At 41.4% G+C, this 27,964-nt stretch overlaps 1 protein-coding gene across 4 annotated transcripts in view; it reads right to left on the reverse strand.

Annotated features, from left to right (window-relative positions):
- The window catches only part of LOC148042075 (serine/threonine-protein kinase GRIK1-like), a 167,102-nt gene extending 146,688 nt beyond the window's left edge, over window positions 1-20,414 (reverse strand). The window contains exons 1-3 of one of the 4 annotated variants that reach the window (XR_015691928.1): window positions 19,890-20,414; window positions 9,246-9,320; window positions 9,106-9,150 (exon numbers count right to left, since the gene is read on the reverse strand). Coding sequence is in view for 3 of the 4 variants with exons in the window: in XM_087685243.1 (XP_087541369.1) it covers window positions 9,106-9,150; window positions 9,246-9,320; window positions 19,890-20,198 (429 nt within the window). In the remaining variant the exon portion in view is untranslated. The remainder of the gene's footprint in view (window positions 1-9,105; window positions 9,151-9,245; window positions 9,321-19,889) is intronic. The other 3 variants (XM_087685260.1, XM_087685251.1, XM_087685243.1) reach the window with 3 other exon arrangements.
- Window positions 20,415-27,964: the final 7,550 nt, after the last annotated feature.

A 27,964-nucleotide genomic window follows, 5' to 3' on the forward strand; every position in this document is an offset into this window, starting at 1 on the left:
AAAATGTAAATGCTGCAGCAGTCGCCTAATGATGGCAGCCTATTTCCTCGCTCTTGGAGATGTAAACACAGGCAGGACATGTGCTGATTATGACGTGGACTGCTGGCAGCAGTCAGTGGAGCAGCAAACACAGAAGTAGGGAGCCTCTAGACAACAAGGCAGTCACTAAAATTAGGTCACCTAGGTCTGGAAGGTGAAGGGTTGGACAGCTGGTAGAAGGGAGCTGATGGCTGAAATCTGCACCGAAGAGTGAGAAACCTACACACAAGGATAGGGCTGAATGTGGGTAGCCTATCTATTTATAGATGCAGAAAGATCCTCCCACCCAAATTAAGGTTTTACATGTAGAACATAGAAACTATCTACAACCGCTCCCCATTTAATGAAACTTTTGGTAATTTACATGTTTTGGGGCTATTTTAAAGAGCTGATCAGTATGTAATGCATTGATTAACTCAACACCCGCCATAGGCAATTGAATGTGTCATTGATATGGCTTGTAAATACTCAGATTGATTTGCACTTTGCAATTGGTTTGTTTGTGGGATTCATGAGTGAACCCAATGTTGAGAGTGTAAGCATGTGCATCCTCCTTATGTTGGAGGGGATAGGGTAGTTGAGTGTGAATTGTCCTAAGGGGAAGGTGAAACCCTAACCCTAGCCATCTGGGGCTATATAAACAGTCCATGGGTCTACATCAACCGATGAGTGAGAGTGACCCAAGTTGTACTTTCATTCATAAGTAACTTAATAAGCAAAACTTGTTCTTGTACTTTTGAGCTCTTCTCTCCCTCTTGTACACATGTCAATGCTGCTTCACTCTGATTTTGCACATGGTATCAGAGCCGTCTCTAATCTCCTCAGCTTCCTTTAGCATCATCCATCACTTAATGCACATGAGCCTTCATCTTCTTCATCTTAACCCTTGACCTCCATAGCCACAACTTGACCCCTTGACCTTGGTGGACTTAGTGCAAGCAAAGGAGGCAATATTTTGGCACGCTGTCTTCTAGAAGATTGTTCCTCATCCTTGGGAACAACTACTCGTTAGCTCAAACACCAACATTGGTCACACGTCAGAAGTGGTGCAGCAATGGAAGCGTAAAGAATATGCTGAAATAAATGCTGAAACACAAGACAGAAGAAAGAATGAATGAATGAACACAGTAGACAGATGAGAACTCAGATATATGCTCAGGAAATGGAATCCATATCGAACACGAGACAGCAGCATACAACGGTGAGTCACTGGCTGCGTGGGCTCCTCAGCACCGGCTCCTCTCTCCCAGAAGGATCTCCACTGATGGCTGAAGCACCACAGACTGTGGAGGAGGAGCCCTATAAATAGCCACAAAAGTGGGGAGCATAAAATGCAGGTCGGCCAGCAATAAATGCTAAAAGTACATCATAAATGGCCACAAAAATGTGCCATAAAATACTGCATAAAATGCTACATAAAATGCCCAGCCTCTGCACACAGACTCACACCATGAGCTGACTAATATCTGCTAACACCCTCTCTCAAATCATGTGTGATCGGATACAATAAAATAATGATGGAGAATCATAAACTACACAACAAAGAAACACCAGAAGGACCATGGATGTCCAAGCGGTGAGTGGCCAGCCCACCACCAAGATGCCTCGGAGAGTATCTGATGTCGATGTCGATCATACCAACAACACCTGAAAATAGAGAAGACTCATAGCAGCTCTCTGTGTAATGTCACCTATGTCACTCAGGACAGACAAAGCCAATCTGCCAAACATGTCTCTGAACATGTGACCATGGATTCCCGGCCTTTGGCCAAACCACCAAAGTGTCCCCTCATGTGAGCTCCAGACGAAAGCCTCTCGCTCTCTGTCAAGAAGAACAGCTCATCATGAACCCAGAAATCAACTCCAGTCTCTAGGATTTCACTGCCAGATACCGTCGATGCGTCAAGGACATCCCTCTCTGGATCCTGTGCATCTATATCAAAATATAGATGAGGCACTACAGCCCCACCAACACCCGCTCACACTCCCTCTCTGGCACAAGAGAGTCGTGAGGGATGACCTCATCACCACCACTAGAAAGCAGCTGAGGAAGGGGCCACCAAGCCCTTCCCGCGATCCGAAGAAGAGGATCCCTTCCGCACCTTGGACTTCTCCTTGGTCGGAGGATCGGAGTCGGAGTCTGATGAAGGAGAGGACTCATCGGTAGAGTCAGCATCCCGCTTCGTCTTCTGCTCCTTCTTCCTGGAAGCCGCTAACTTCTTTCAGTCCTTCCGCAAATGTCCCTTCTTGCCACAGTGGTAACACTGGGCCTTCGACTTCTTCTTCCCGTCACCCCTCTCTGAAGCTACATAAGCCTCACCTCCATAATGTGCCGGAAGCCGCCCCTGTAATCTCAAGGATGCCTCATGCTCAAGAAGCATCGAGGTCATATATGTAAAACTGACAGGAGTCGATGATGTCTGTGCCCGCAAAGCATTGGCCACTCCATCAAACTCCGGGGGGAGCTTGTAGAGGACCGTCCCGACAAGATGCACCTCGGGAAGAGCAGATTGCATGTGCCGAAACTGGTCCTGTACCTGCGTAACACGAAGAAGAAAAGACCGAATAGTATCTTTCGGCTCTGCTGGAGCTGGCCATAAAGTGTGACGGCCCGCATGGTGGAAGGTGCCTCGTACATCTGCTGCAACTTCTGCCATACTTCAAGAGACGTCCTACAAGAGGTAACCGCCGGTAAGACCGCTTTAGAAATACACCGAAGCAACGCCGAGTAAGCACGGGCATCGTCCGAGTCCCATGTGAGCACCGCTTCCTCATGGTTGTCCTCATCAAAGTCTTCAGGAAGAGGAAAAGGACGGAGAGGTCGAGCACGAGCTCCACAGACGATGTACCATAGCCGCTTCTGCACAAACCAAGCTTTCATGACAGCACTCCATGTGAGATAATCAGGTCCATGTAACTTATCTTCACTTGAGGTGCACGGAGGGGCCATCTGGAGGAGGTAGAAAAGAGAAGTAGAAGAAAAGAAGGTCGTTTGGAGAGTGAGCACAGCCAAAACGCAACCAAAAACACCAAAAATAGTGAGTTCACATGCAATATAACCCAAAGGCTGACCAGAATAAGCCAAAAGCTGCTGCACAAAGTGAAAAAAATCAGTCAAAAACTGCCAAAAACAACAAAAACGGCCTGAATAATCAGAAAAACAGGCAAAAATAATGCTGTAAACAGCAAAACACAGGCTGCAAACTGAATAAACAGGGGCTAAAGACTGTTGCCAGCAGTTTGATGAAGGAAACACAGGCAGCAAAGAGTGGAACAGCAGTAAACGCAAATCTGTCCAGAAAAACGCAAAACGCAAATGCTGAAACACTGTCGCCAACAGCAAATCAGCAATCGCCAGCAGGAAGGACAGCTGCTTGATCAGCAAGAAGGGTGAAAATCCTGAAATCAGCAAGAAAACACAGCACAAATAGGTTGCAGCCTGAGCTCTGATACCATGTCAGAAGTGGTGCAGCAATGGAAGCGTAAAGAATATGCTGAAATAAATGCTGAAACACAAGACAGAAGAAAGAAAGAATGAATGAACACAATAGACAGATGAGAACTCAGATATATGCTCAGGAAATGGAATCCATATCGAACACGAGACAGCAGCATACAACGGTGAGTCACTGGCTGCGTGGGCTCCTCAGCACCGGCTCCTCTCTCCCAGAAGGATCTCCACTGATGGCTGAAGCACCACAGACTGTGGAGGAGGAGCCCTATAAATAGCCACAAAAGTGGGGAGCATAAAATGCAGGTCGGCCAGCAACAAATGCTAAAAGTACATCATAAATGGCCACAAAAATGTGCCATAAAATACTGCATAAAATGCTACATAAAATGCCCAGCCTCTGCACACAGACTCACACCATGAGCTGACTAATATCTGCTAACACACAGAACCACGGAATCACAAAGATTCCAAAACAAGCACAGATTTGAAGGCAACGACTTTCGAGCTGCTACGCATGCTAGCAAGGACACAATGTGGGCAGCTACCATGGGGCATCGTTAGTCCCCCCTAGTGGGATCTATCTTCACATGAAAGGGCTCTCAGAAATTCTGCCTCTACTGCCCACAATAAGGCAAATCCTAACTGTGTACCCTATGGCAGCCATAGCCACAAGCTTGAAAGCTTGACTTTCTTGCTTTTTTCTCTTTATTGTTATCATTAACAATGATTTTAATCACTGATGCACTTCACCCAATGCTCATTCCATGTCTGGAGACCCTCAGCTAAGCTTCATTGATGAGGCCAATGCATCGCGGCCAACTATTCTGATTATGGTCAAGCATTACACTAAGCTTGCAACTAGTGTTTGTTAACACTAATATTAAAGTGTTTTTTCATATTTTTAATTGCCAATATTCTCTGGTCTGATTCTCCAAATTGCCACGCTTAAATCAATAAACCATTTCCTATTAACCTTCTTCCATTTTTTGTAATATTTGTGTCCAATTATAAGCACATAAATACTTGCCCACCTTGTCTAAAACATCGTGTACTAAACTTGCTTGCATTGAGCTATTCCTGGCCTATTGTAAAGGATTAGACACTGCTACTCGCACTGACCAAGGAGTAAGACCTTCTTATGGCCTCAGCCTATATTGACATTCGTCCACGAATCCTAAAATTTGATGGAAATAACTTCCATCCATGGCAAGTGCTTATCAAATATAAGATGATGGAAAGGGGTTATTGGCCTCTCATCATAGGGACCAAACTCATGCTCCACCTTGATGAATCTTTAATAGACCATATAGTCAAGGCCAAATGGGATAAGTTAGAAAAACTCTATGGTGCCCGTGGAAAAATCTTAAAATTGAATTTTTCAGCCTAGAATATAATAAAGGGGAGGATCTGGGAAAATTTATCTCCCATATGAAGGGGCTTATGGCCCAACTGGCCTCCATACAAACACCCATATAGCAAAACCTGATGCTATTGCTATCCTTTTGAAGGCAGTCAAAAAGGCTTTTCCTACTCTTGTAACAACATTAATAAACGTCCCAAATCCCAACTTAGAAGGTACCATCCAGTCATACCTAGATGAAGAGAAGAGAAACCATAAGACGGCCACTTCAACATCTACTTCGACTGAGCAAGTGTTAGTTCATACAATTTCCACAAAGTGTTCTTTCTGTCATAAAAAATGACATATTGTAAGTAATTACTGGAAGAAGTACCATAAAAAATGAAATGCAATAAATGCAAAAAGAATGGGCATATTAAGTATTCCAGTATTCTAGAACTACCTAAGGAATTGGAGGCTAACTTTGCCTCCCAATCAACTGAAGATCGACTCTTTTGAGTCTTGTAAACTCTCTATCTATAACCATCTTTGTAGCTTGATTTATAAAGGCATCTCATTGTGGATCCAATACTACCTGGCATTGAGGGGGGGTGTTGAGAGTGTAAGCATATCAATCCTCCTTATGCTAGAGGGGATAAGGATAGCTGAGTGTGAATGGTTTCGAGGGGAAGGGGAAACCCTAGTCCTGGCCATCTGGGGCTATATAAACAGCCCATGGGTCTACATCAACCGATAAGTGGGAGTAACCCAAGTTGTACTTTCATAAGCAACTTAATAAGCAAGACTTGTTCTTATACTTTTGAGCTCTTTTCTTCCTCTCATACACATCTCAATGCTCCTTGACTCTGATTTTGCACACCCAAGCTAGTTCATTGGCAAGCTATTATGTGAATTTTGCGGTTCCTGATGGGAACCCTAGACCTAGGTATTTATTATCCGGCAAGTACAAGAGATTCAATCTTTTGGTTGTAGATGTTGTCTCTTGGAGTAGTAAGAAGCAACCCACAATTGCCCTATCACCTATAGAGGCAGAGTATAAAGCAACGTCTTCTATCACTTGTGAGATAGTGTGGTTTTGGAGATTGTTAGGAGAGCTTGGCTCCTCAGACAAATCCTAGTACACTTCATTGTAACAATGAGAGTTGCATTGCATTGGCACACAATCCCGCATTCCATGCTAGCTCAAAGCACATTGAGATACAATACCATTTCATTCGGGAGAAGATTTGGATGAGACTATTGATGTGGTGTATTGTAAGATGGAGGGTAACTTAGTAGACTTATTTATGAAGGCTCTTCCTTAGGCCATTCTTCGACAACACTACACATCCCTAAGCCTTATGTTGTGTCCAAGATCTAAGAGGGGGTTTGCAACCAACCTTCCTTCTCAGAGAGGGTAGTAATAACCTAATTAATCAATAATTATAGCAAGTAAATAAATCACATGAACTATAATGCACAATTTACTACGTTAATCTTGGATAGACAACTTGTTGATCCCAAAACTAGCACCCCTCGTTGTATTTATTTATCTTTAATTACAAATGGATGGAGTACAGCTGACAATCTTGAATCTCTTCTGCTTATCCAAGTGCCTCTTGCTTTCATAAATGACTAGCAAGGCTACAAACCACTTGGATTGCCTAGGGATTGGCCTTTACCTTGGTCCTTGAGAGACAAACTTAGCCCCAATTCAATGCTAGCTAGCTTGTCTCTTGAATCTCCCTAAAATCTTTCAATTTCCACCTCAAGAACTCAAATACTAAGCCCTTAATTCTGAGCATGCTTCTCCAGGTGGCTGTCAAAACCTAATTTCTATAGTAAATTCAGATTTACAACAGAGCTTAGTCAAAATCTCCAACATTAATGGCTCAAATGGCTGGAATTTGTTGAGGGAACTTGAGAAAAAGCTGGAGGATAAGAGAGAATACTGTAGAGAGAGAAATTTTAGAGTTTCATCGCAAAAATTTGGGTAAAACAGTTACTACCCTGTCCCAAAAAGCTTTGTATGTTGTCATCTATAGCTTGGATCAATCCCTATTATCACCAGCCCTTCTAGAGCAATCACCTATTGTCTAGGCTTCTTCCCCAAACCCCACCTATTGCCTACACCTAGAAGGCTTAGAAATGTTGTCGCTAACTTGATGACAAGTTTCTGGTGCATCAGCAACCTCTCTTTTTTTTTCGTGAAGATAATTGAATTAGATAGTGAATATTTACATCAAACCATCATGTCAACATTCTCTCTGTATCTCTTACTTTGTACTACATCATACCATCAGTTCAACATACTCTCCCTCTCTCACTCTTTGTGTAACTAATATTTATATGAGGTCTGCAGGCTCTCAAAACAACCAGAACAACCTAGTACACGAACAGTACTAATAGATCACACCAAAGGAACAGTCGGAGTAGAGCAAACGATCGCCAACCAAGGAACAGCAATATCCGAAAGAACCAGGTCTACTAACATCATAGAGGAGATGTACCATAACACTATTCCATGCACACGGGCCACATGCCCATGGATGCCCGATGCTGAATCAAAAATAAAGGCATTGCGAGTACGCCATATATGCTCTCTCTCTCTCTCTCTCTCTCTCTCTCTCTCTCCTCCAAGCTTAGAATGGCTGCAAATAGTCTTTCACCAACCTCCAATAACCTTCTCCCCACTTGCAGGGGCAAGTTTTGCCAAGTGCAAACCTTCTAATCTCATTTTCCAGCATTATTGAGCTTATTAGATTATTTTTCAATATTTTTTTTTGCTCAAAAAAATAATTCCACAAGCCAATAATTAGATTGGCTAGACCAACTTTTCTCGATCTTCTATTTCCCACCTTTGCAAGTTTGGAAGTCATCCATGCATGCATACTCTTGATGATAAGCTAGGTAAGCCCTTGTGCAAAGTAAAGCTCTTGATTTTTGTACACTACTCTTTTGAAGCCAAGATCTATCATCTATACAATCCGTATATAAACAAAACCTTGGTTAGAAGACATATTGTTTTTAACAAGAAGGACATCATGCATCCACCTACATCAATAGGGCCCTCGCCATCTTTCTTTTTCACGAATGCTTCTTGAAATTGTATCGTCTAAGTGAGGCCTACTCCTAGATCTTAAACAACTTGCAAGGTCTTCAACTTTCAACTCATGATTAACCTTCATAGTTCTTTACTCCATACTCCCCTCCTAAGAACTCATTACTTAACTAGTACCAACAAAACATGCAAAATTCAAGGATCGATCTACTGGATTCTATCCCAGAGGGACCAAGACACTTTGTTAGGCTTGTGCCTAAAGCATTATCTATGTCTATCTTTACAGTAAATTTTATAATGCACATTGAGCAAAAAAGTTGGTAGAAGGCTCTAAAGCATCCTAAGTGCCAATCAACCACATCAAGAGAAAGCTTAAGAGCATTGACCAAAATGGAACCTAGACCTTGGTGGAGCATCCAAGCCACAAGAAGGTCATAGGGACAAAGTGGATATTTCTTACTAAGCTCAAAGCTTATGAAACTTTGAATAAATATGAGGCTTACCTTATGCAAGAGTTTCACCAAAAGCTTGGCATAGATTATGAGAAGAGCTTATATTTGTAATAGTTATATGTGAATGAACGCAAATTTTTATGCAAATATTTGAAATTATTGAACCAATATTGCTCCCACAAGAGACAGCCTGTAGCCACACCCTTAAGGTCCTACTATGAAGCTAATGAAGGATTTCCATTACAACGCTTTGACAAACACACCTACCACTCAGTATACTCTTGCAAAGTGATTCAATGGATGCATGCAGAAGAGATGTAGAAGGAAGCCGTATATAGTTGTGAGACATGATGCGACTCTTCTTTCCTAGAGCAAGCCAAACTTGGTTCTACAAAACCTGCTTATAGATCAAGCTTTGAGAACTTTTAAATGCTTCAAAACCTTTCAGTAATCAAGCCAAGTATCGTGACGTCTGATAACTTATGGCTGAATTTATTGTCTCTTAGTGTTTGTTTATTACATAACTTTCTACTGCAGAGGGATAGGGTCCTCCAATTCTTTTTATACCACCTCCACATTTGATACTCCCATGACTGGTTTATGAATACTTCTTGCCTTGAAACTATAGATTACGGGCTGTAAATTCACATTATATTTCTCATTTTCCCTTATACATAATGCAATGACTTTATCAATGAGTTTTTTTTTTAATTCTAGCAAGCTGTGAGGATTTGCTTAACAGAGTATGAGATGTTGACACCTTTATTGCATAGAGCTGTCCATCTAGTTTGCTTCTGTACAAAACCTGCCAAAAGCATGGAAAAATAACCTCAAAATTATTTCTTTCAAAGAAATGCAATAGGACTATTTAGATACCAAAGATACATTCAAGACACTAACCACTTTGCTGTAGCTTCCAGTTCCAAGGCTGCTTTCCCTCACATACTCATTGATCATTTTCTTGCCACTAGAATCCTAGAACAGATTAAGCAAATCTTAGAGAAATGCAACATACAATGGATTTACCTTGACCAACAACTACTTATAAGCAAGATGAGATGGTATTAACAACTAATAATAATCAAGAACATGAATCCTGGAAAAAGTTAATTGAAAGAATCAAACTAAGCTATCAATTCTGTTACAAACTGACAGTATCCTGCAGTTTGTCTTGAGCTTTGCCTCAAAAAGGCAGCAGATAGGCCTCCCAATTCAGCCAAATTTACACACTAGTATGATTCCTGGTGAGGGTTTTCTCCTTCAGAATCTGAACAGTTGTAATGTGAAGCATTCATGTAACAGACAGCCAGCTGGCGAACCTGCTAAGTTTGCCACCAATCACTGTCTCCACTTATGCATACTCATAAATGAGGATGAAGATGTGTGTGTGCGTGCGTGTGCCCTTTTACGTGCACTGTGCGAAATCAAGCTTTTAGCTTTTCTCAATTGTGCTTTGAGGGTTGGAATTCAAAGTGAGTGAGAAGACAAGTGCCTACACGACTCTATCCCTCTCGTCGTGGGTTCATCTTGATAGGCTTATATGCCTGGTTTTTTGCCATCCCCACTGGTTTATGGGGTTCTCTACTATTCTCTCCACTCAGTCATGATTCATTAGTGCTCTATGATTCCACTCAATGCTGCTGTCAAGCTGAATCGCTAGATGGTCAACTAGTGTCACCTCTATGCCCGAGTCTCGTTGATCCCTTTGTTCCTTGTGCCAGAAAGGCTTCTCAGGCGTCTATATGATCTTTGAGCATTCGAAACACCCAGACTGCTGCATACTGAAATATTGGGCTATAAACAAGGGAATCCAGCAAATGGATCAGACTGACTGAAAAATAGAGAGAAAGTGTTACATCCTTGGACATCCAGATGGGCACCAGAAGCAGTGGTCACAGCCTTTAGTCATTCAGTGACCTACTGTGAGTGCACTAGGGGCGCTTTAAGGTTGGGGAGCCGAGTCTTATTTATAGGACTAAGGCCCATTTGTGCACATCATTGTGTGATCACCACTCTAGGACTTTTGGCTTGTTGGTCGATGCATCCACATACTAGGAAGATGTGGGCTAGTGGTATGGGATGCCTGGGGAACTTGGCAGTCCAGACACGTAAAAGCTGGCTATTGAGAGAGATGGTGGAAAACTATTCGATTAAAAATGAATTATTTTTTAGACAAAGCAGAGTGTATGTGCTCCATGATGAGGATATCCACACAAGAAAATTTTGTACGCGTGTCATGGCATGCCAAGTACGTGTGACACCCTAGCATACATCAGACTTCAGCCTTAGTTAACTGGTACTTTTATTGAACACATGAAAACTTTGGTTGAGTTTTACATGTGTGGTGCCAAAATGTCACCTTTATAAATCCGAACGGCACAACCAGGTGGCAATGTTAAATCCTTTACAAATTCTTGACAAAAAGTGTAGTATGTTCATGGATTTTGTAGTAGCATTGCTCTATACGAGTCAAGGTCACGATGCAATCTGGGTCGTGGTCGACTGATTGACGAAGATGGCTTGATTCATTGCAACAAAGACAACCATCAAAACTCACGAGTTGGCTAGTTTCTTTGTCAAGAATCGCTATACACTTTATGGTTTGTTGGAAGAAATAGTCAAAAACCATAATCCTAAATTCACTAGCCATTTCTAGTAAATGGTCCTTCAAAAGTTGGAGACTCGATTATTCATGTTGTCCTTGAAGCACCCTGAGATCCAAAGGACAAATTGAACCATGAAGGATATGCTGCAAGCATCGCTCCAACCTTCGCGACTACTACCATCACTCCATCTACCCCTCAAGCTAGCTAGCAACTCCTTCCATGCAGCCGCCTACTGCTTCATGACCATCAACTACTGCGTTTGGACCTCCATTGCCATTACCAACTATTCAACACTCTATTGTTGCCTGCATTTGCACTCCAACTATCCAAGTGACAAGTGTTTCTCATCAGGTTGCTACTCCACTACTACATTTGCAACTTCTAGTTGCCGCTTGTCATCATTGGCCCCTCTATTGCTTCCGTTTGCAGCTTCTGGCTGCCGCCTACCTCCTTCAGCATCTTCTTTGTTGTTGCCAAGTTCTCCAACCTCCACTAAGATCTGCGTTTGACAGGTTCTTCACTCCAACACTCAGACTAGTGGTCACATTACTTTTACTTGGGACCCGTCTCCAATGGACGCCACTCCCCAACACTACTACTCTCTTTCTCTCTCCTGTTTGTGTTTGAGTTTTAAGTTTTGCTTGTAGGGTTTGAGTTTTGCACGTTTGTGTCTATATCGTTGTGTTTCTGTCATGGTCGTACACTCTGTGTTTCCTCAGTACCAACCCTAGCAGCTCCTTCTTCACATGGTATCGAAGCCACTACTCTTGTAAAGAGTATCCCACAAATATTGAGGAGTGGTAGGTTTTGTGTGAGGCACACGAACGACTTGTGACCAAATCACAATTTCTCAATCACCTTCTTCTTGAGACCCCATGATGTCTTATTAGGCTTCTCCATTACTAGAGGCCCTAAGGAGACATTATGGACTTAGCAAGAAAGACGATGCCCCACCTTCACCTTCACCTTAACCTTCACCTTCTTTGGTTTCTCCTATTTTAGATTTCAATCTCATGTCAGAGGAGGTATTATGGACTTAGACAAGGAAGACGACACCCCACCTTCACCTTCACCTTCTTTGGTTTCTCCTATTCTAGATTTCAATCTCGTGTCAGAGGAGTTTCAAGAGTACTTGCACATCATGTATAGTCAACTTACATCTCTCCTACCAGCTTTGCTACTCCATCCACACTGGTTGGTGAGGCTAGCCATCTCTTGAGTCTCCGATCATGGAGGCCCAATGTCACGTTCGTATAACCTCTTTGAGTCATATGAATCAAAACCCTCTCATGTTTCTCCCTTTGGTGTGCAGGATCCAAATGATTTTCTATATGTAAACTTCAATAGACGGGGCTCTCGAAGCATACATCCTTCATCAAGTATATCTACATCTTCCGTTTCATTTAAGAATATAAGTCACTCTTCTCAAATCCCTCCCATCCACCCTCCTCTAGCCCATACCTTGATTTCCTCTCTTTTTCATTCCAAAACCTTGGATTACACTCCACATCCACATCCTCCACACTAGGAGTTGAAACAACCATTTCCGATCCTAGCACATTCTCATTCTCCATATCATACTCAACACTTTCCTACCACTTACACATCATGGTGCATCATTACAAGGTATGACACCCTTTAACATTGTACCATCCACTTACCCTCAAGTCACTTTGCACCATGGGGCTTTGTTTCAAGGAAAGCCATCCTTTAACACACTTCCCTCCACTTTTCTACAAGCAAGCACATCATTTCCCATTGGGACGGCTATGATAGACATCCCCCTCAATACCCCCAGTCATACACCTCCTTTGACCTCTCAAATGCAGGGATTTTCATCCTTTGCTTATGGTGTGTCATCACACTTTCCATGGATCACTCCTACACAAGGATTCCCATCCTTTGCTCCACATGTCCCTATCCCTCCTCCATGGGCTTCTCGTACAGTTACCATGCCCGTGCCTAGCCAATCTGTGCCCACACTCAGATCCTCTATGTGCACTTCCCCCATGAATGGTGAGCACTTTGGGACTAATTCCCAAGTGTACTCTACTCCCCACCCTATCCACCCTACCCTCATTTTAGACCTTATCCATCTTATTCGAGCACTAATACTTTTGTTGCAACAGCCAAGAACTAACAGGTCGAATTTCACCACTTGGTCAAACTTCATCCAACAAGCGCTTGAATCTTAGCGACTTTGGGACCTTGTCATTGATCTAGATTCTATGTTGAACCCTCGATTAGCTCACCTTGATCACATCCATCAATGGAGAGGCCACAATACCATAGGCAATGTTGAGTTAATGCAACAATTGCTTCCTCAATTCCACTCTCAGTTTTAGTATTTTTCCCTCGCATTTGACTATTGAAGTCATCTTTGCAATAGCAAGTGTTGAGTAAATGCAGGGCTTACTTCCTAAGTTCCACTCTTAGTTACAACATTTTCCCCACGCATCTAAGTATTGCAGTCATCTCCTTGACCACTATGTGGTGCGAGATCACATTGAGTGCATCAATCTCGATTTTGAGCTTCAGGAGTTTTCCATTAAGAGAATGATCTAAAGGTCAAGTTGGCCAAATATCAACAATTACTCATGGAGTTTGCCACTATTGGCTCCCTAAAGTCAGATGATGACCAAGTCACGTTCTTCTTAAACAAGTTGCTAGACAAACACATTATACTTCCATTTATCTAGTACATTATCTTGCTACTTAGATTGCCGACCTTCTATGAGTTCAAGTGTTAGTTCTTGCGTGATGCAAGGCTACACGATCAAGTCCACAAGAAAGCCTCCACCTAGCCTTACTCAAAGCAAAGGCAGTTAGTTGCCTCTTCTTCTCAGGAGAAAAAACCAACAGTAGCAAGGACTCGTAAGATGTGAAGGCAAGTCAAACCAAAGGTAACTCCCCTTCTTCAAATGGAACCAAAGATACAAAACCCCTCTGGCAACAACTCCCTAAGAAAAATAGGTTTTGCATACACTGCTAAAGATCGGGCCATATGGACGAGGAGTGTCGTACCAAGGCCCAAGGTCTTCCACCTAGAAAACCACAACAAACTACTATGACTGCCTCCACTCCAACTAGCCAATCCTGTGGGGCTACACCTCCTGCCATTGCTTGTCCATACTTAGAGGCGTCATCACTTGATTCCATCTCACTGTATGAGGATATATTGCTGTAATTTCTCAGCTGACAGCAAAAATTAGCACTAGCACAAAGCTTTGGCTTGCAATTAAGTGCCTCGAGCCCACTAAATCAAAGGATTGAGTGGTATCCTGGCAATGGAACCATGAAACTAGCCTTCCTTCTTAGATAGGGTGGTAATTCCCTAATCAAGCACTTAATTACTGCAATGAGCAGATACACCTAAATTGAAACGCACAATTTACCTTAATAATCTTGGACATTGGAAACCCTGTTGGCCCCAAAACTAGTACCCCTTCCAGTATTCCTTTAACTTGAATTGCCAATGGATGTATTACAAGCTTAGATTTCTCAATCTCCATGGCTAATCCAAAACCCCCTTGCTGGCCCAACAATCATCAAACAAATTGGGCAATCTGCCCCTTGAATTGCACCCAAGACTTGCTCTAATCGAACCTCAATTGGCCAAATGCTACCCCAAATTTACAATGAATGGTTGGGCATCTGAAATCCCTAAAAATACACCAATTGCAAGCGTTGATTTCAATGTACAATGCCTTCTTCTATTGGCACGGGTACCAAGGTGGCTACCAAACCCTAATTTCTATAAAAATTTAGGGTTTACAGCGAAGATCCTCCTATTATCCACCAATTTTGATTGAGATCTACTCCAAACGGCTGAAAAATGCTGAGAATGATTGGGCACAAGCTAGAGAAAGTAAGAGAATGCCAAAAGAAAGAGAAATTTCTTATTTCCACACAAGAAAGGTCTAAAATCTGATTGTTGTCAACGATCATGTGTGTCTTGTATAGTCATCTCCTACCTGTGAGCCTCAGTCTAAGTCAAATGAGGACATTAGGAGCTCTCACATTGTATGTCTGTCATTTTATGTGTTTTAGACACTTCAGATGGAGGGCACATTAGTGCATTTCTTTTAAGTCACTTTTGGATATTTTTTAGGAATTTGATTATATTTAGGGTTTTCCCTCTTTTTCACCTATATATATGAAGCCTGCCCTCCCACTTTCATTATCCATTATCCAACATTGATCCTTCATGATCAGCCAGCCCTCCTCATTCTCTCATCCCCCTCCTACCGTTTGGCACCCACACTAGCGCCCAAAGTTGTGTTGGGTTGACCATTGCAACCTTGTACCTTCAACCATTGCAGTCACATTGTTCCTTCTCTCTCCTAGGTTCTCTTTGTCCCCTCCTCTCCATATTCACTTTCCTCTTTTTGTTGCGTACTCTCACATGGTATTAGAGCCACGCATGGGAACCAAAGATCTCGAAGAGGAGCATGCTGTTTGCAAAAAAACTTGCTAGGAGTCATCCCCACGTGCTGCAAACCTTACGCTTGGAGTCAAACAGAGCTAGAGAGCCTATTTCCAACCTGTTTTTAAATTATCCTGAGGACACCTCTTATTGGTCACCTTTCTTCCAGTGGCAACATCTTTTTTTGTTTTCTTGCAAACATTTCTTGAAGGACAAATATGCCCAACATGTATGCTATGGGAGATCGTGTGGTTCAGGACCATTCAAACCGACCACCATCTTATCACTCTTTCCCATTATATTCTTCCAAGGCTTCTAGTCCCTAATTGGTATTGATGGCATCTCTTGAGCAACTGCCAATCCTACCCTCTCCCTAAATATCCCACAAGTTGGATGGAACGAACTATCCTCTATGGTCATGCCACATGGAGTGTCTCCTCGACAATTGTGACCTTTGGGATTTTATTACAATCCCTATACCCGACCTATCGTGGATCCTCATGATGGTGTGACGTAGATTCGGCAACTTTATGGGATCAATTGAATATCAAGAGCCTGCTCTTCTCTCCTTTTGAGTTGTACATATTCTGTGCTCATGCATGTTAGTCATCTCCGCACTAATGCATAGATTTGGAGAAGATTAGTATCTCTCTTCCAGATCTAGTCATTTGGGCATTGCTTATCTCATGAGTTAAAGCTACGACAGCTCTCTATCGCAAATTCCCCTATGATGAGAGATCACATCCACAAGATGGAGAAAATTCACAATGAGCTTTCCTTGGTACAGAAATTTCTTCGGAGAACCTAGTTATGACACTCCTCTCACATCCTTCGTCACCAAATTATGATGTGTTCTACACCAACCTTCTCACTTCTCATAGCTGAGAGACTCAGTTGGGAGGAGCTAGTTCCATTGGTGCTTGAGGAGGATGTATATCATAGTGAGACAGATTCTTGCAAAGCCCATGCACATGGGCGTGCTTATGTGGTTTTATGTACATGTACATGACAAGCCACACAAAAGAAAGGGAAGAGGAAGAATTTGGAGACATCTCCCGACTCTGATACAGCTTTTGTAGGGAAGCGTAGAGGATACCCCACATGTTATCATTGTGGAAAGACCTCGCACCTGGAGAAAAAGTGCTAGAGGATATATCCTCACCTTTGTCCGGTAGTGAAGGGTGGATCTACATTGCAACCTTCGTCTACCTCTACTTCGTCACCTAGTATTTTCACTAAGTCAACGTTTCTACATATTTATCAGGTGGAGGACCCTTCTTTAACTGTCTCGACTTCTGAGCAACCTTGACTCTTTGACAATGGTGCATCAAGTCCTCTAACTCCCCGAGGTGATTTATTACACGTTCTTTGTCCATCAAAGAATATCATTACTGTTGGCGACATTTCTTCAATGTCTATTAGTGATGTTGGTACCTTGCATCTATTGTCTGACCCTCCATCAAGCTCCATTTCTAAGGCCCTATATGGTCTTGACTTGGGCTTCCTTCTCCTCTCAGTTTATGGCCTTCCTAGACTTGGGACCTGCATTGTCTTCACCAAGCTAGACGTCTTTATTGAGGATTCTTCTACAAGAGCCACTTTTATAACAAGTTGGCAAGAGAGGGGACTATCTATGCTCCATTCCCCTTCCATTGTGCAAGGCTCTCCAAGGAAGTTTTCTACTGCTGCACCCATTCAGGATTATGCACCATCTATTCCACAGGTTCCATCCCATCCCCCACCATCTTCTCTAGTGGTTTCCTCATACCTCCTGTACCTTTTAGAGAGGGACAATACTAGTGATACGGTTGTGGATTTCGTGGCCCTTTGTGTTTCAAAGGGTATTTCCCAAGATCATAAGGATTTGCTTTAGGGTTTCCAATCTACTTTAGGTCTTTCTTTTATGCAGCCACCTCTTTTCTTTGTCGTCAAGCCACCATTCCTTGCCATTGGGCCCTTGGTTCCTAATATTTCTATGCAACTTATGGTGCCTTTGATAGTTCCTCACTATCATCTCATGATTGGGTTAAAGGCTTTGGCTCACTCTGTTGAGCTAAAAATGCATTAGCTTCACTAAAACAGCCCCAAAATATGCTTAATTAATGAAGTAACCTTGTTTATTTAAAAGAAATGCGTTCCTAGAGAGTGTCTATATCCCATAAGCACAAACCCACTTGGGAGGGCCCAAACTTTCTATAAATAGGTATGCTACCCTCCATTCAAAAAAATATCTCGTTTTTGCAGATTTCAAGTATTTCAGCTTGCTGCCCACACCCCGAACGTTAAGGACATTGCGGTCCAAGCTGGTTATTGCTATCTTTAATAGTCTGGCACCTGTTTCCAACCTACCACACATTATTCGGAGCTGATTTCAGCATACTAACTACTACTGCTGGTTTTTTTTGCGTTTTTAGTCTTTCCCTCTCCTCACCTGCCTTTCTAGTCTTTCTCTCCTACACTACCATTTGCATCAGATTCAGCCTTCCTTGGCTACATTTGCTGGTGTTCCATATCCACAAGCTGCCTTGCTGTGATTTAGGATCCATTTGGAGTACGACACACTCTCCAGCTCATTACCCTTGCCCTGATCCTTGAGATATAGGAGTTCGAGGTTCAGTATTTGTTCACTGCATAATGTGTTTGTTGCATGAGCATTGTATATTCAACAATCATATCACTTCATTTATTTTCTATGCTCGTTGTCTCTGAGTTACCCTAACCCTAACTGTGTTCTTTTATCAATCTGTGCTTTGTCATACGGATTTTGTTTGTGTTTCTGTGTTAGGGTATTTCTTAACATGGTATCAAAGCAAGGTTCTTTGAGAGAAACCTAGGTCTTGATCTGAAAGCTCTCCACAAAAGCAAGAACAACAGTAGATTCAGATGACTTAGAGCACAACAACACCAGTTAAGTCTCCAAAAACGTCTATGACACTTCTGACCACAAGGAAGAAACAAAGTTATGTAAGCTCTCCAATGAAGAATATCACATGATCATGGCTTACAGACAAAAGAAGATTGAGGAGCTCGACCAAAGGATTTCCCTTTAAGAAAAGCTACTCAATGAAGGTATACATAATTTTCTCTTCAAATTTTGCACCTAAGTCTAATGATTTTGCAGGGCCATCGAGACCTCCATCAAGGATGGGCCCCCTTGTTGGAGAAAGAAATTCGAAGTATATTCCATTCTTTCATCCTCTTCTATCTACTTCGGTGCAAGGTACTTTAGATTCATTTTTGGTTTCTTCATCTTTTACCTCTTCTATTTTGCAATATACTGGTAGAAATCATGAAAAAGAAAGAGTACAGTCTGTTGACTACAGAAAATGTTCTCTTGAGAATCAATTCTTGTATGTTAACACACGTCGTGGGGATTATAAGAGAGATTGACTGTTACCACTCTTCTATAATCAAAATTGAGTATTATTGACGTCAACTAGATGTGATACTACGCATCCTCCAATGGACCTTGTGGTATGGGACATGTGGACATTCTAGAGATCTTCTTTGTCGGCCAAGCTTGGATACTAGATTGTTTATTATTTTGTTGTATTGATCATGCATGATTTCACAAAGGGTATTAGCATTGTATTTGTGCATATCATGGGCTTGTATAGATTTGTACTTGTATTTGGGTTTGGGGATTCACTTTGGCCACTGCAAGGTCACTACGCACTTGTACATGGACTCTATACTTTTCCCTATACTTACAAGTTTCTCTCTATTTCCCACACCATTCACTCAATATTCCTCTTGCACATGTAGGGAAGGAGGAGAGCTTGCACTTGTTGGGCATGTACTTGATGTCACTATGTTTGTCATACATCCCGTTTTGTTTATTGTCATGCGTTCATGCTTGTATATGTTTTGCTTCCACTCTATGTGCATTCTCACAAATACAATTGGAAATACCCAAATTATTGTGAAACTTGTGGGAGATTACACTACCTCTCCATGATCACGGACTTCTGAAATTAGAGATGAATCCATCTCTTCTTGTTAGAGCTTTGCAAAGTAAAATTCATTGAGCGCACCAACAATAAGCTAAATAGATCTTCCTCAAGACATCTAGAGTCTAGTCATCTAGACACCCACCCTCAGCCTAAGAGCCTGCCGAAGGCAAATAACACTAATTGGTTCTTTGGATATCCAACACACAGAGTGTCCCCATCCCCAAGGCCTTGACTACAACTCAAATACTATGGTAGGATCCAAGCAACTATTACTCACCGTAGTAGCTAAAGATTATGCAACCTAAGCCCGGACACCTTGTTGTCTACGCTAGAGCGCCCCATGAGGGGCATTGAAGAAGATATCCATCTCATATCTGAATAGCATCCCTGGTTTTATTAACCCAGGATAGACCCATTAGCATTCATTTCACCTCCCTCTCCTTTCTTTTCACCTCTCTCTCTCTCTCTCTCTCTCTCTCTCTCTCTCTCTCTCTCTCTCTCAGGCTTGATGTTATGTCAAGGGAGACAAGTGCAGAGGACACTCGATGGACAAGATTACCTCACCCCGAACTGCTCGTAGAGTCTGTTTTACTCTGGATTTGCTATCGTGAATATGATCCCTTACGGCGGTTCGACTACATTGGCGGTCCTGGACCTCGCTTCTGAGGCCGCCGTTACCATGTCTCCTCTCAGAAGCAACATCCGCAGACGCGAGTGTCAAATTCTCCTCACCGGTCCCAGACGAATTCTCTGCTTCTTCCGCTGGGAAGCTCAGCAAATGCTCCTGGGACGAGCTAGGGTTTGCGAGCTTGTCATCCTTTTCGGTGCTTTGGCTGAAGAGAAGAACCAGCCAACCACAGCATCCCATTGTTAGGGCCGAAATGCAGACATGAGGGCCATTGTCCGAGAGAGGAGATTCGCCATGGCCCGTGCGTCAAAGGTGATGAACAAGGGGGCGGAAAAGGCTGACTTTACGACTGACGCATGTGATTGCCATCGCTGTGAGGGCGGCCAAAGGTGGAAACTTCACAATCGAAAGATTCTCTTCACTCCGTTCCCAGGCCCATGTCATGTTGGCGTTATTGTAAAGCTAGCAAGCCAAGAAGTCTTGGCACTCTTGGGCTCACGAGTCACAAGTTTTCACCCCCGTTCACTTCACTATTATGACTAAAATGCATGTTGTGTAACAATGAGCTACAAAATCGAACAAAATGCATGTGATTGGTATCTCTATGAGGGCGGCCAAAGGTGGAAAGTGCACAATCGATGATTCTCTTCGCTCTGTAGCCTGGCCCATGACTTGGCGTTATTGTGAAGCTCATAAGTGTTCACCCCATAATAGTGAAGTGAATGGGGCTAAACAAAGATAGTGCTTTTGAGATGTCTTTGTTGAGATAGTGCTTTAGCACATGCTCAAATCTATATCAACCATCCCTTCTCTATATGACTTTGATGTGTCCTTGGGACAGAGCTTGAGCACATACTCAAGCCCATATCAACCCCCTCTTCTCTCTTTATGTGACTTTGAGATCTCTATGGGATAGACTCTTCCTAGGGGATGAGCTTGGCAAGATAGATACTTAGTTTCTCATGTGCCTTTGAGCTGTCTTTGTTGAGATAGTGCTTTAGTATATGCTAGAGAATGTACCAACCATCTCTTCTCTATATGACTTTGATATGTCCTTGGGACAGAGCTTGAACTTGTGGTCAAGCATGTATCAACCCTCTCTTTCTTTGGGGAGAGGTTAGTAAGATAGTGAGAAAAAGCTTGATGACTTTGATGTGTCCTTAGGACAGAGCTTGAACATGTGGTCAAGCATGTATCAACCCTCTCTCTCTTTGGGGAGAGGTTAGTAAGATAGTGAGAAAGAGCTTGAGCACATACTCAAGCACATATCAACCCTCTCTTCTCTCTTTATATGACTTTGAGATCTCTTTGAGGTAGAGCTTGAGCACGTACTCGAGCCTATATCAACCCTCTCTTTATGGGGGAGGAAGGTGGCACAATTGTTTCCCCTCTCCTTTCTTTGAGACAACGGCAAGGTAATTCTCCTCACCCAATTGAGACATCTATGACGTAGAGCTCAAGAACATGCTCAAGCTTGCATCAACACTTTCTATTTGATATGTCTTTTAGACAGAACTTGAGAATGTGCTAAGGCTTGTCTTAACCCTCTCTTTATGGGGGAGGAGCTTTGGAAGATAGATTCCTAATTTCTTTTCTATCTTTGAGATGTCCTTGAGGTAAAGGTTGAGTATTGCTTAGGCTTGCATCAACCCTTTCACATTTTGATATGAGTTTGAGGTGTCTTTAAGATAAAGCTTAAGTACGTGATAAAACTTGTAAATCTAGAGATTCCAAGCCCAAGACTACTTCCAATCAGTTTGAGGATCCAAGTGTGCAATCATCTTTGACTATTATGATTGAGTAATTGACTGAATCAGTAGTGACTACTTCCAACTCTGAGGTGGAGTGTGCACAGAAAAGTTAAGTAATCGAATTATCAAGGAAGGAAGGCATGTAAAGTGACTAGCTATATGTAATTCCTCTTCAGATAGAGTATTGTCAAGCAATGGGTGATATTTAAAATGTGATGGCATGTCTAGATTTTAGGCTAGGATGATAGAGTGCAATGAAGTGGTGGCAAGTTTAGAAATGTTGACACAACGGATAGTTGCAAGTACTCTTGAAGATGTAGGGGCAACATATGTCAAATTATGCATGAAAGTCCAAAGTGCATTCTTTGCTCATCAATAGTCATTAGGCAATTGCCATATCTAACAACTAAACCTCGACTAGAATACAATTTTCTTTCAAACTCATTTTGACCTTTTGCTTTTCGGGCCAATGCCACAACGTCTTCCTTGCTTGCCATACACTCCCCAATGTGGAACACATGCTTTTGTTACTCAATCTTGGTCATTGGCTTCATAATGTCTCCTCCCACGATAGCTGGATAGCACCAACAAAATCCTGATTGCTCGAACCGTGTCAAAGTCCTTTCTAAGAGATTCTCATCCTTAATAGTCCAATATGTCATAGGATTCAAGACATTCATTTTCTTATGATGTTGTATGACATTAACAATAAGACATAAAGAGGTACTTGAAGTACAAGGGTTCATGTGGTGACCTTTCTAATTTAGCTAGTTTTTGTACTAAAACACACTTTAGGTAACACAATTTGGGCATGTGAGCATTCATCTGCAACCATATGCACATCACAAATGTGGATATTAAATGTTATCTTCATTAGGATAAAGTATTGTAAGATAAGATATTTGTTGTAAAGAGATAAGGATGTGCAACATGTAGACAAAAGGATCCCATGATGATCCTCATTGTAAATAACTCTGATATTTAGAACAAGAGCTCATCTATCCCATCTAATGTACCATATATATATATAGCTACAAGCAATGAAATCAATAATTGCAATTCACTCTACTTTTCATACTCTGCATCTCTCTTTCCATGCATTGTGCATAGTGTCATCTTATCCTCTAATCTATCATTTTCAGTACATGGTAATAGAGCATCGATTCTAGCTTTCTAGTGCATCATCTCTTCTCCGCTATTTCCAAAAGCATCAACCACTCATCTCCTTTTATTCTTGTTACTTAAATGGCTTTCATCAATGCCACTACTTTACAACCACCACATCAAGATCAACAAACTCAATGGCAATAACTATCAAGTTTGGAAGTTAAGAATGAAACTCTACCTATCTCAAGCTAACCTTTGAAACATCATCAATGGCAAATAAGAATGCCCTAAACAAGAAGGACTAAACAAAGAGGATTGGATGCAAAGAGATGTAGCTACAAGGATGGAGATTATGGGGATCAACAAGTGTAACTAGTACGAACAACACCCACTGCAAAAGGTATTAAGGATTTCTTCAACAATACCTATGAACACACATATATTTGTATATCAAATGACCATGTTTAGAATTTTAGCCACTTCCAATATGCATGAAAATAAATCTGCCACTAAGTTCTTAGAGCAGTGGCAATCTTTGTTGGATGAAACCATAATATGTGGTTTAGTCATTTTTAAAAAACTACAAGCTGTGTTTCTTCTCTCCTTCTTGCCTCTACCCTAGAGAGCCTTCATCATCACTCAAACCTCCACTGAAAAACTCAAGCTTCAACCTCTCATCAATAGAATCAAGCAAGAACAAGTTACGAGGGATACTCTTTCCACTTTCTCTACTCAAGAGAACAAAGCTCTATTTGTAACTACCTATGATCCAAAACATCTTCACAAAAGAGCTTGCACCTTTTACCCAAAGTCTAAGATCTCTCCTCCATCTAACTTCAAAGGAATCTTTGGCAATCCTCATCATAAACCCAATCTTCATCAATCATTTCAATTCTCATCCATTTTTAGAAATCCTCACTACCATCTCATATCCAATGTTTGTAAAAGACAAGGTCATATAGAAAAAGATGTCAACAAGAGACAGATTTAACAAAAATCACTCAAAAGAGCATGATCACTTTGTTAACATTGAAAACTATGACACAAAAGATCAATTAGACACCATAATCAGCCTAGCTACAAGTTTCTAGGTACCTTATCAAGACTCCAAAGAATAATACACTTGGTTCTTAGATTTTGGAGCTACTCATCATATGAGCTTCCACAAAGAATGGTTGGTGAAATTTAAGGAGATGTCTTCTCCACTCATTGAAGCCATGGGGGAAAATAGCATCCAACAAGTTAAAGGATACATTACCATTCAAGTGGAGCTTCCATCCAACCACATCATTGAGGTACACAAAGTCTATTATGCTCCAAATCTCAAGAAGAATATTCTTAGTATCAATGAACTCACTTCTTACTTTTCACTTCTTTAAGGACCATTGTATCCTCTAGCTACTTTCACCTGATCCCAAACTCACTTGTCCAAAATTAGGCAAGCTTTTCACTCTTGGTTACTCAATTCTCAAACCTTTTGCTAATTCCACCTCACTCTCAAGCTCATCTCAAGACTCTATTCTATGGCACTTATGACTTGGTCATGCCTCTCAACATGTCCTCCAGCAACTTATCCACAAAAATCTTGAATTGGGCATCCCATCATCTCTCTCTCATCTGCCCTTGTGTTAAGTTTGTGCTCTAAGAAAAGCCACATACCTTCCTTACTCTAAGTCTTACTCGATTACATCTCAACCCCTTCAACTAGTACATGATGACATTGTGGTCCTATCAATCCCGCATCTCTCACGTGAGCAAAATATTTCATAGTGCTAGTAGATGATTATTCTAAATATACTCACAATGAAGTCACAAGTGTTTTCAAAGTTTCAAGAGTACAAAGAAGTGGTGGAGAATAAGCATGAGTTGCGATTTAAGGCTCTATGGACAAATAATGGAGGAGAGTACACCTCTAATGAGTTTCAAGATTACTACAAAGCCTTTGGAATTCATCGTGAGCTTACCATATTGCATCATCCACAACAAATGGAGTTGTCGAACAAAAGAACTACACTATGTTAATGTAGTAAGAGTTATTTTATATGTTTCATGTCTTGACAAATAATATTGGGAAGAAGCAATTGCCACTTCAATTTATCTCCAAAATAGGTTGTACTCTACTTCTATTCACAATCACACTCCCTATGAACTATAGTTTGGCCACCTTCTTGACTTATCACATCTCAAGATATTTGGATGCATAACCTTTCTGGTCAATACCAACCATAAATAAAAAATTTCACCCAAAGCCACACAACTTGTATTTGCTAGATATGGTGAGCCTTATGGCCACAAACTCTACATGTTTTTTGATCGTAACAGCAAAGTCTTCATCTATAGTTAAAGTGCGATATTTCACCAACTAAATATCTTCCTGACATCCTTAGCCACCACTCATTCTTGGTCTCTTATCCTCTATCTAGTTGCACCCCTCGAATCCACCACATCTCCATTCTCATCCACTGACCACCACACTAAATATTGGGTCCCTTGCATCCTCTTCTAATTTCAATATTCCATCCATTCCCAATACACTTACCAAATATGACAAATCTCTTACATATGTCCAAGATACCTTAATGCCTCCTCTTCAAAGGTTTAATAAGGGACAACACAAAGGTTATTCACCTTCCAGGTCACAGGCCATCTCTCACGACCTACAAATAAGGGTGGATATGTGGGCAGATTTCAATGCCTACATAAAAAAATCCTCCTCGCTCTTCTTAGCCTAAAGCAAGCTACCATCATCATTGTTCTCAACTTGCAGAGAGTTTATAGTAGCCCAGCCACACACCATTAATGGTACTAGGATACTAGTGTGAACAGGCCACGATTTAAGCTCTTGGGACTTCCCTTTTTTCAAGCAAATATTTTCAAGCAAGACAAGGAAACCGAGCAACACGTGGCAAAGCACATAAGATGGGGCAACAAAGTCAACAAAATCAACAAAATCTAGTTGCACATGAGATGGGGGATCAAATTACCCTAGCTGTATCGTGATCCATAAATATTGTGTTATAAATGACATTTAAAGCACTACTAATTTCTAGCATGCAAGAATCCAGGAGGTACAAATGTATTTCTATTGAGTGGATATTGTATATCACATCATCACAGAGAAAAGGATATTTATTGTGCAGCTGCAACCATCTCTTTATCAACCCCCTCTCTCTCGAGCTCCATCTCACACTAGCCAGTTCACACTCTAACTACAAACCAACCCCTCACTAACTTCCACTAGCAATGCACTATGTAATTATTATGATTATAGACATAAATATGTAAGGAAAGAATACAAACCACAATTTTCATTAAAATCTCTAAGCATATAGATCTCATATTAAGGTTTGTAGTGCTTTATGTCATTCTATATATAGATTTCATATTGATTTGATAGTCAAAGGATGGGTGGACCTCATTGGATCCCAATGTAATCTGTGCTAAATCTTAAGCTATTTGCAACCAAGCATTTGCTATTCCATAATCCAACATACTTAGACCATGAAAATTAGTTTTGCAAATGGAAAATTCCATAGACATAACAACAACAAAAAAATCTTACATATTATGCCATTTTTGAAAAACTAGATAGGGACACTAGGAAACTAGTTCAACTCAAATGTTCCTCATGAAACATGAAAGATAGTAGTAATGATCAAAATGTCCTCATCCACTTCACACGGTAGTAATGAAAGATAGTAATGGTCAAAATGTCCTCATCCACTTCACATGGATTTGCACTCATCATGCACAAAAACACAATGCCTTGGTTGTGGCTCTGATATGTCTACATCGAAGCAAGGCTTGCTGGCCATCCACTTCACATGGATTCACACTCATCATCTACAAAAACACAATGCCTTGGTTGTGTCTCTGAGATGTCTACATCGAAGCAAGGCTTGTTAGCCATTCTTTTTGCCATTACTTCTGCATATACATGCAACACACTTCTAACATTACAACAAGGAAGCTTTATTCTCAAGATTTAACTTCAATGCTTTATTTACACAAAAAACTCAAAGCAAAGAAAAAATACATGCTTGGATCAATTCATATACCAAGTTAGCCTCACAAACTTGTGATTGTAACGCACATTGAATAGTCCCAAAAGAAAATATTTCATCATGCATTCTTTCATGAGTCACAATGGTTATATTAATTAGAAGAAGCACATTGTTAGATTGCATATAGGGTGGGCCATTGACATGATTTATTTGCATAACAATGAAAATAGATATTTAAAACTAAGACACAAGATGCTAGATACTTACTAGTCATAGGGATTTCCACCCACTCTCTCATCCACCTCATCACCAATCCTAGAAGAACTCGCCTCAATGCTTTCTCCTTGGATGGCTTGCATCAACAATGGCTGCATGTAGGAGGAAATGATATCACTATCCACATCAGAAGACCCAGGTACACGACCAAACCTAATGCAAGGCATATGCCCCCCTTTGGACATAAGAGCTCCAAGAAGTAGGCCAAAAAAGTATGGCTCTTCTCCATGCCTGATCGCCAATCTCCACCATCAAGTCTCCTAGCCCTTGCTATGATGGGTATATAGTGATGTACAATGCTATCAGTTGGATGCATATGTAGCCTTGAAAGAGTGGCATGCTCTCTACAATATGAACATGTGCACTTGTCCCACAACACCGAACCATAAACAACATTAACAGTGCACACTACAAGAATACAAGTTATGTTAGATTATAAATATACACTAGATAATCAACAATCCCTACATATGCAAGGCAAAAACCATGGAGCTAACCTTAGCTTGGGAACCACTAGTATCATAACACCCAAAAGGGGGCATATGCTTAGCCACCACACACCGACATATCTCCAAATTAGAAATACAAGTGTATCTCTCCACCCAACCGATACCATCCCCTACATCAACAAACACAACATGATGAAGGAATATTTGTTATCTCATTCGTTATATTGCATCCAACTTGCACATATATGTAGATTATAAATACTTGCAATTGATGGCATGATCAACAACCAGCTAGAATTTGCTAGTGTGGAGGTAGCAAGGGAAATCCCAAAACATACATGATCCTCTGGCAATCTATCTCATGGTGGACATGGTTTGCCTCCGTGAAGGATGACACCACAAGGGATGTCCAAAAATAT

Source organism: Lygodium microphyllum, chromosome 1 (assembly GCF_053477565.2).
Source record: "Lygodium microphyllum isolate KBCC chromosome 1, Lygodium_microphyllum_v1.1.10, whole genome shotgun sequence".
In the NCBI taxonomy this organism is placed as follows: domain Eukaryota; kingdom Viridiplantae; phylum Streptophyta; class Polypodiopsida; order Schizaeales; family Lygodiaceae; genus Lygodium; species Lygodium microphyllum.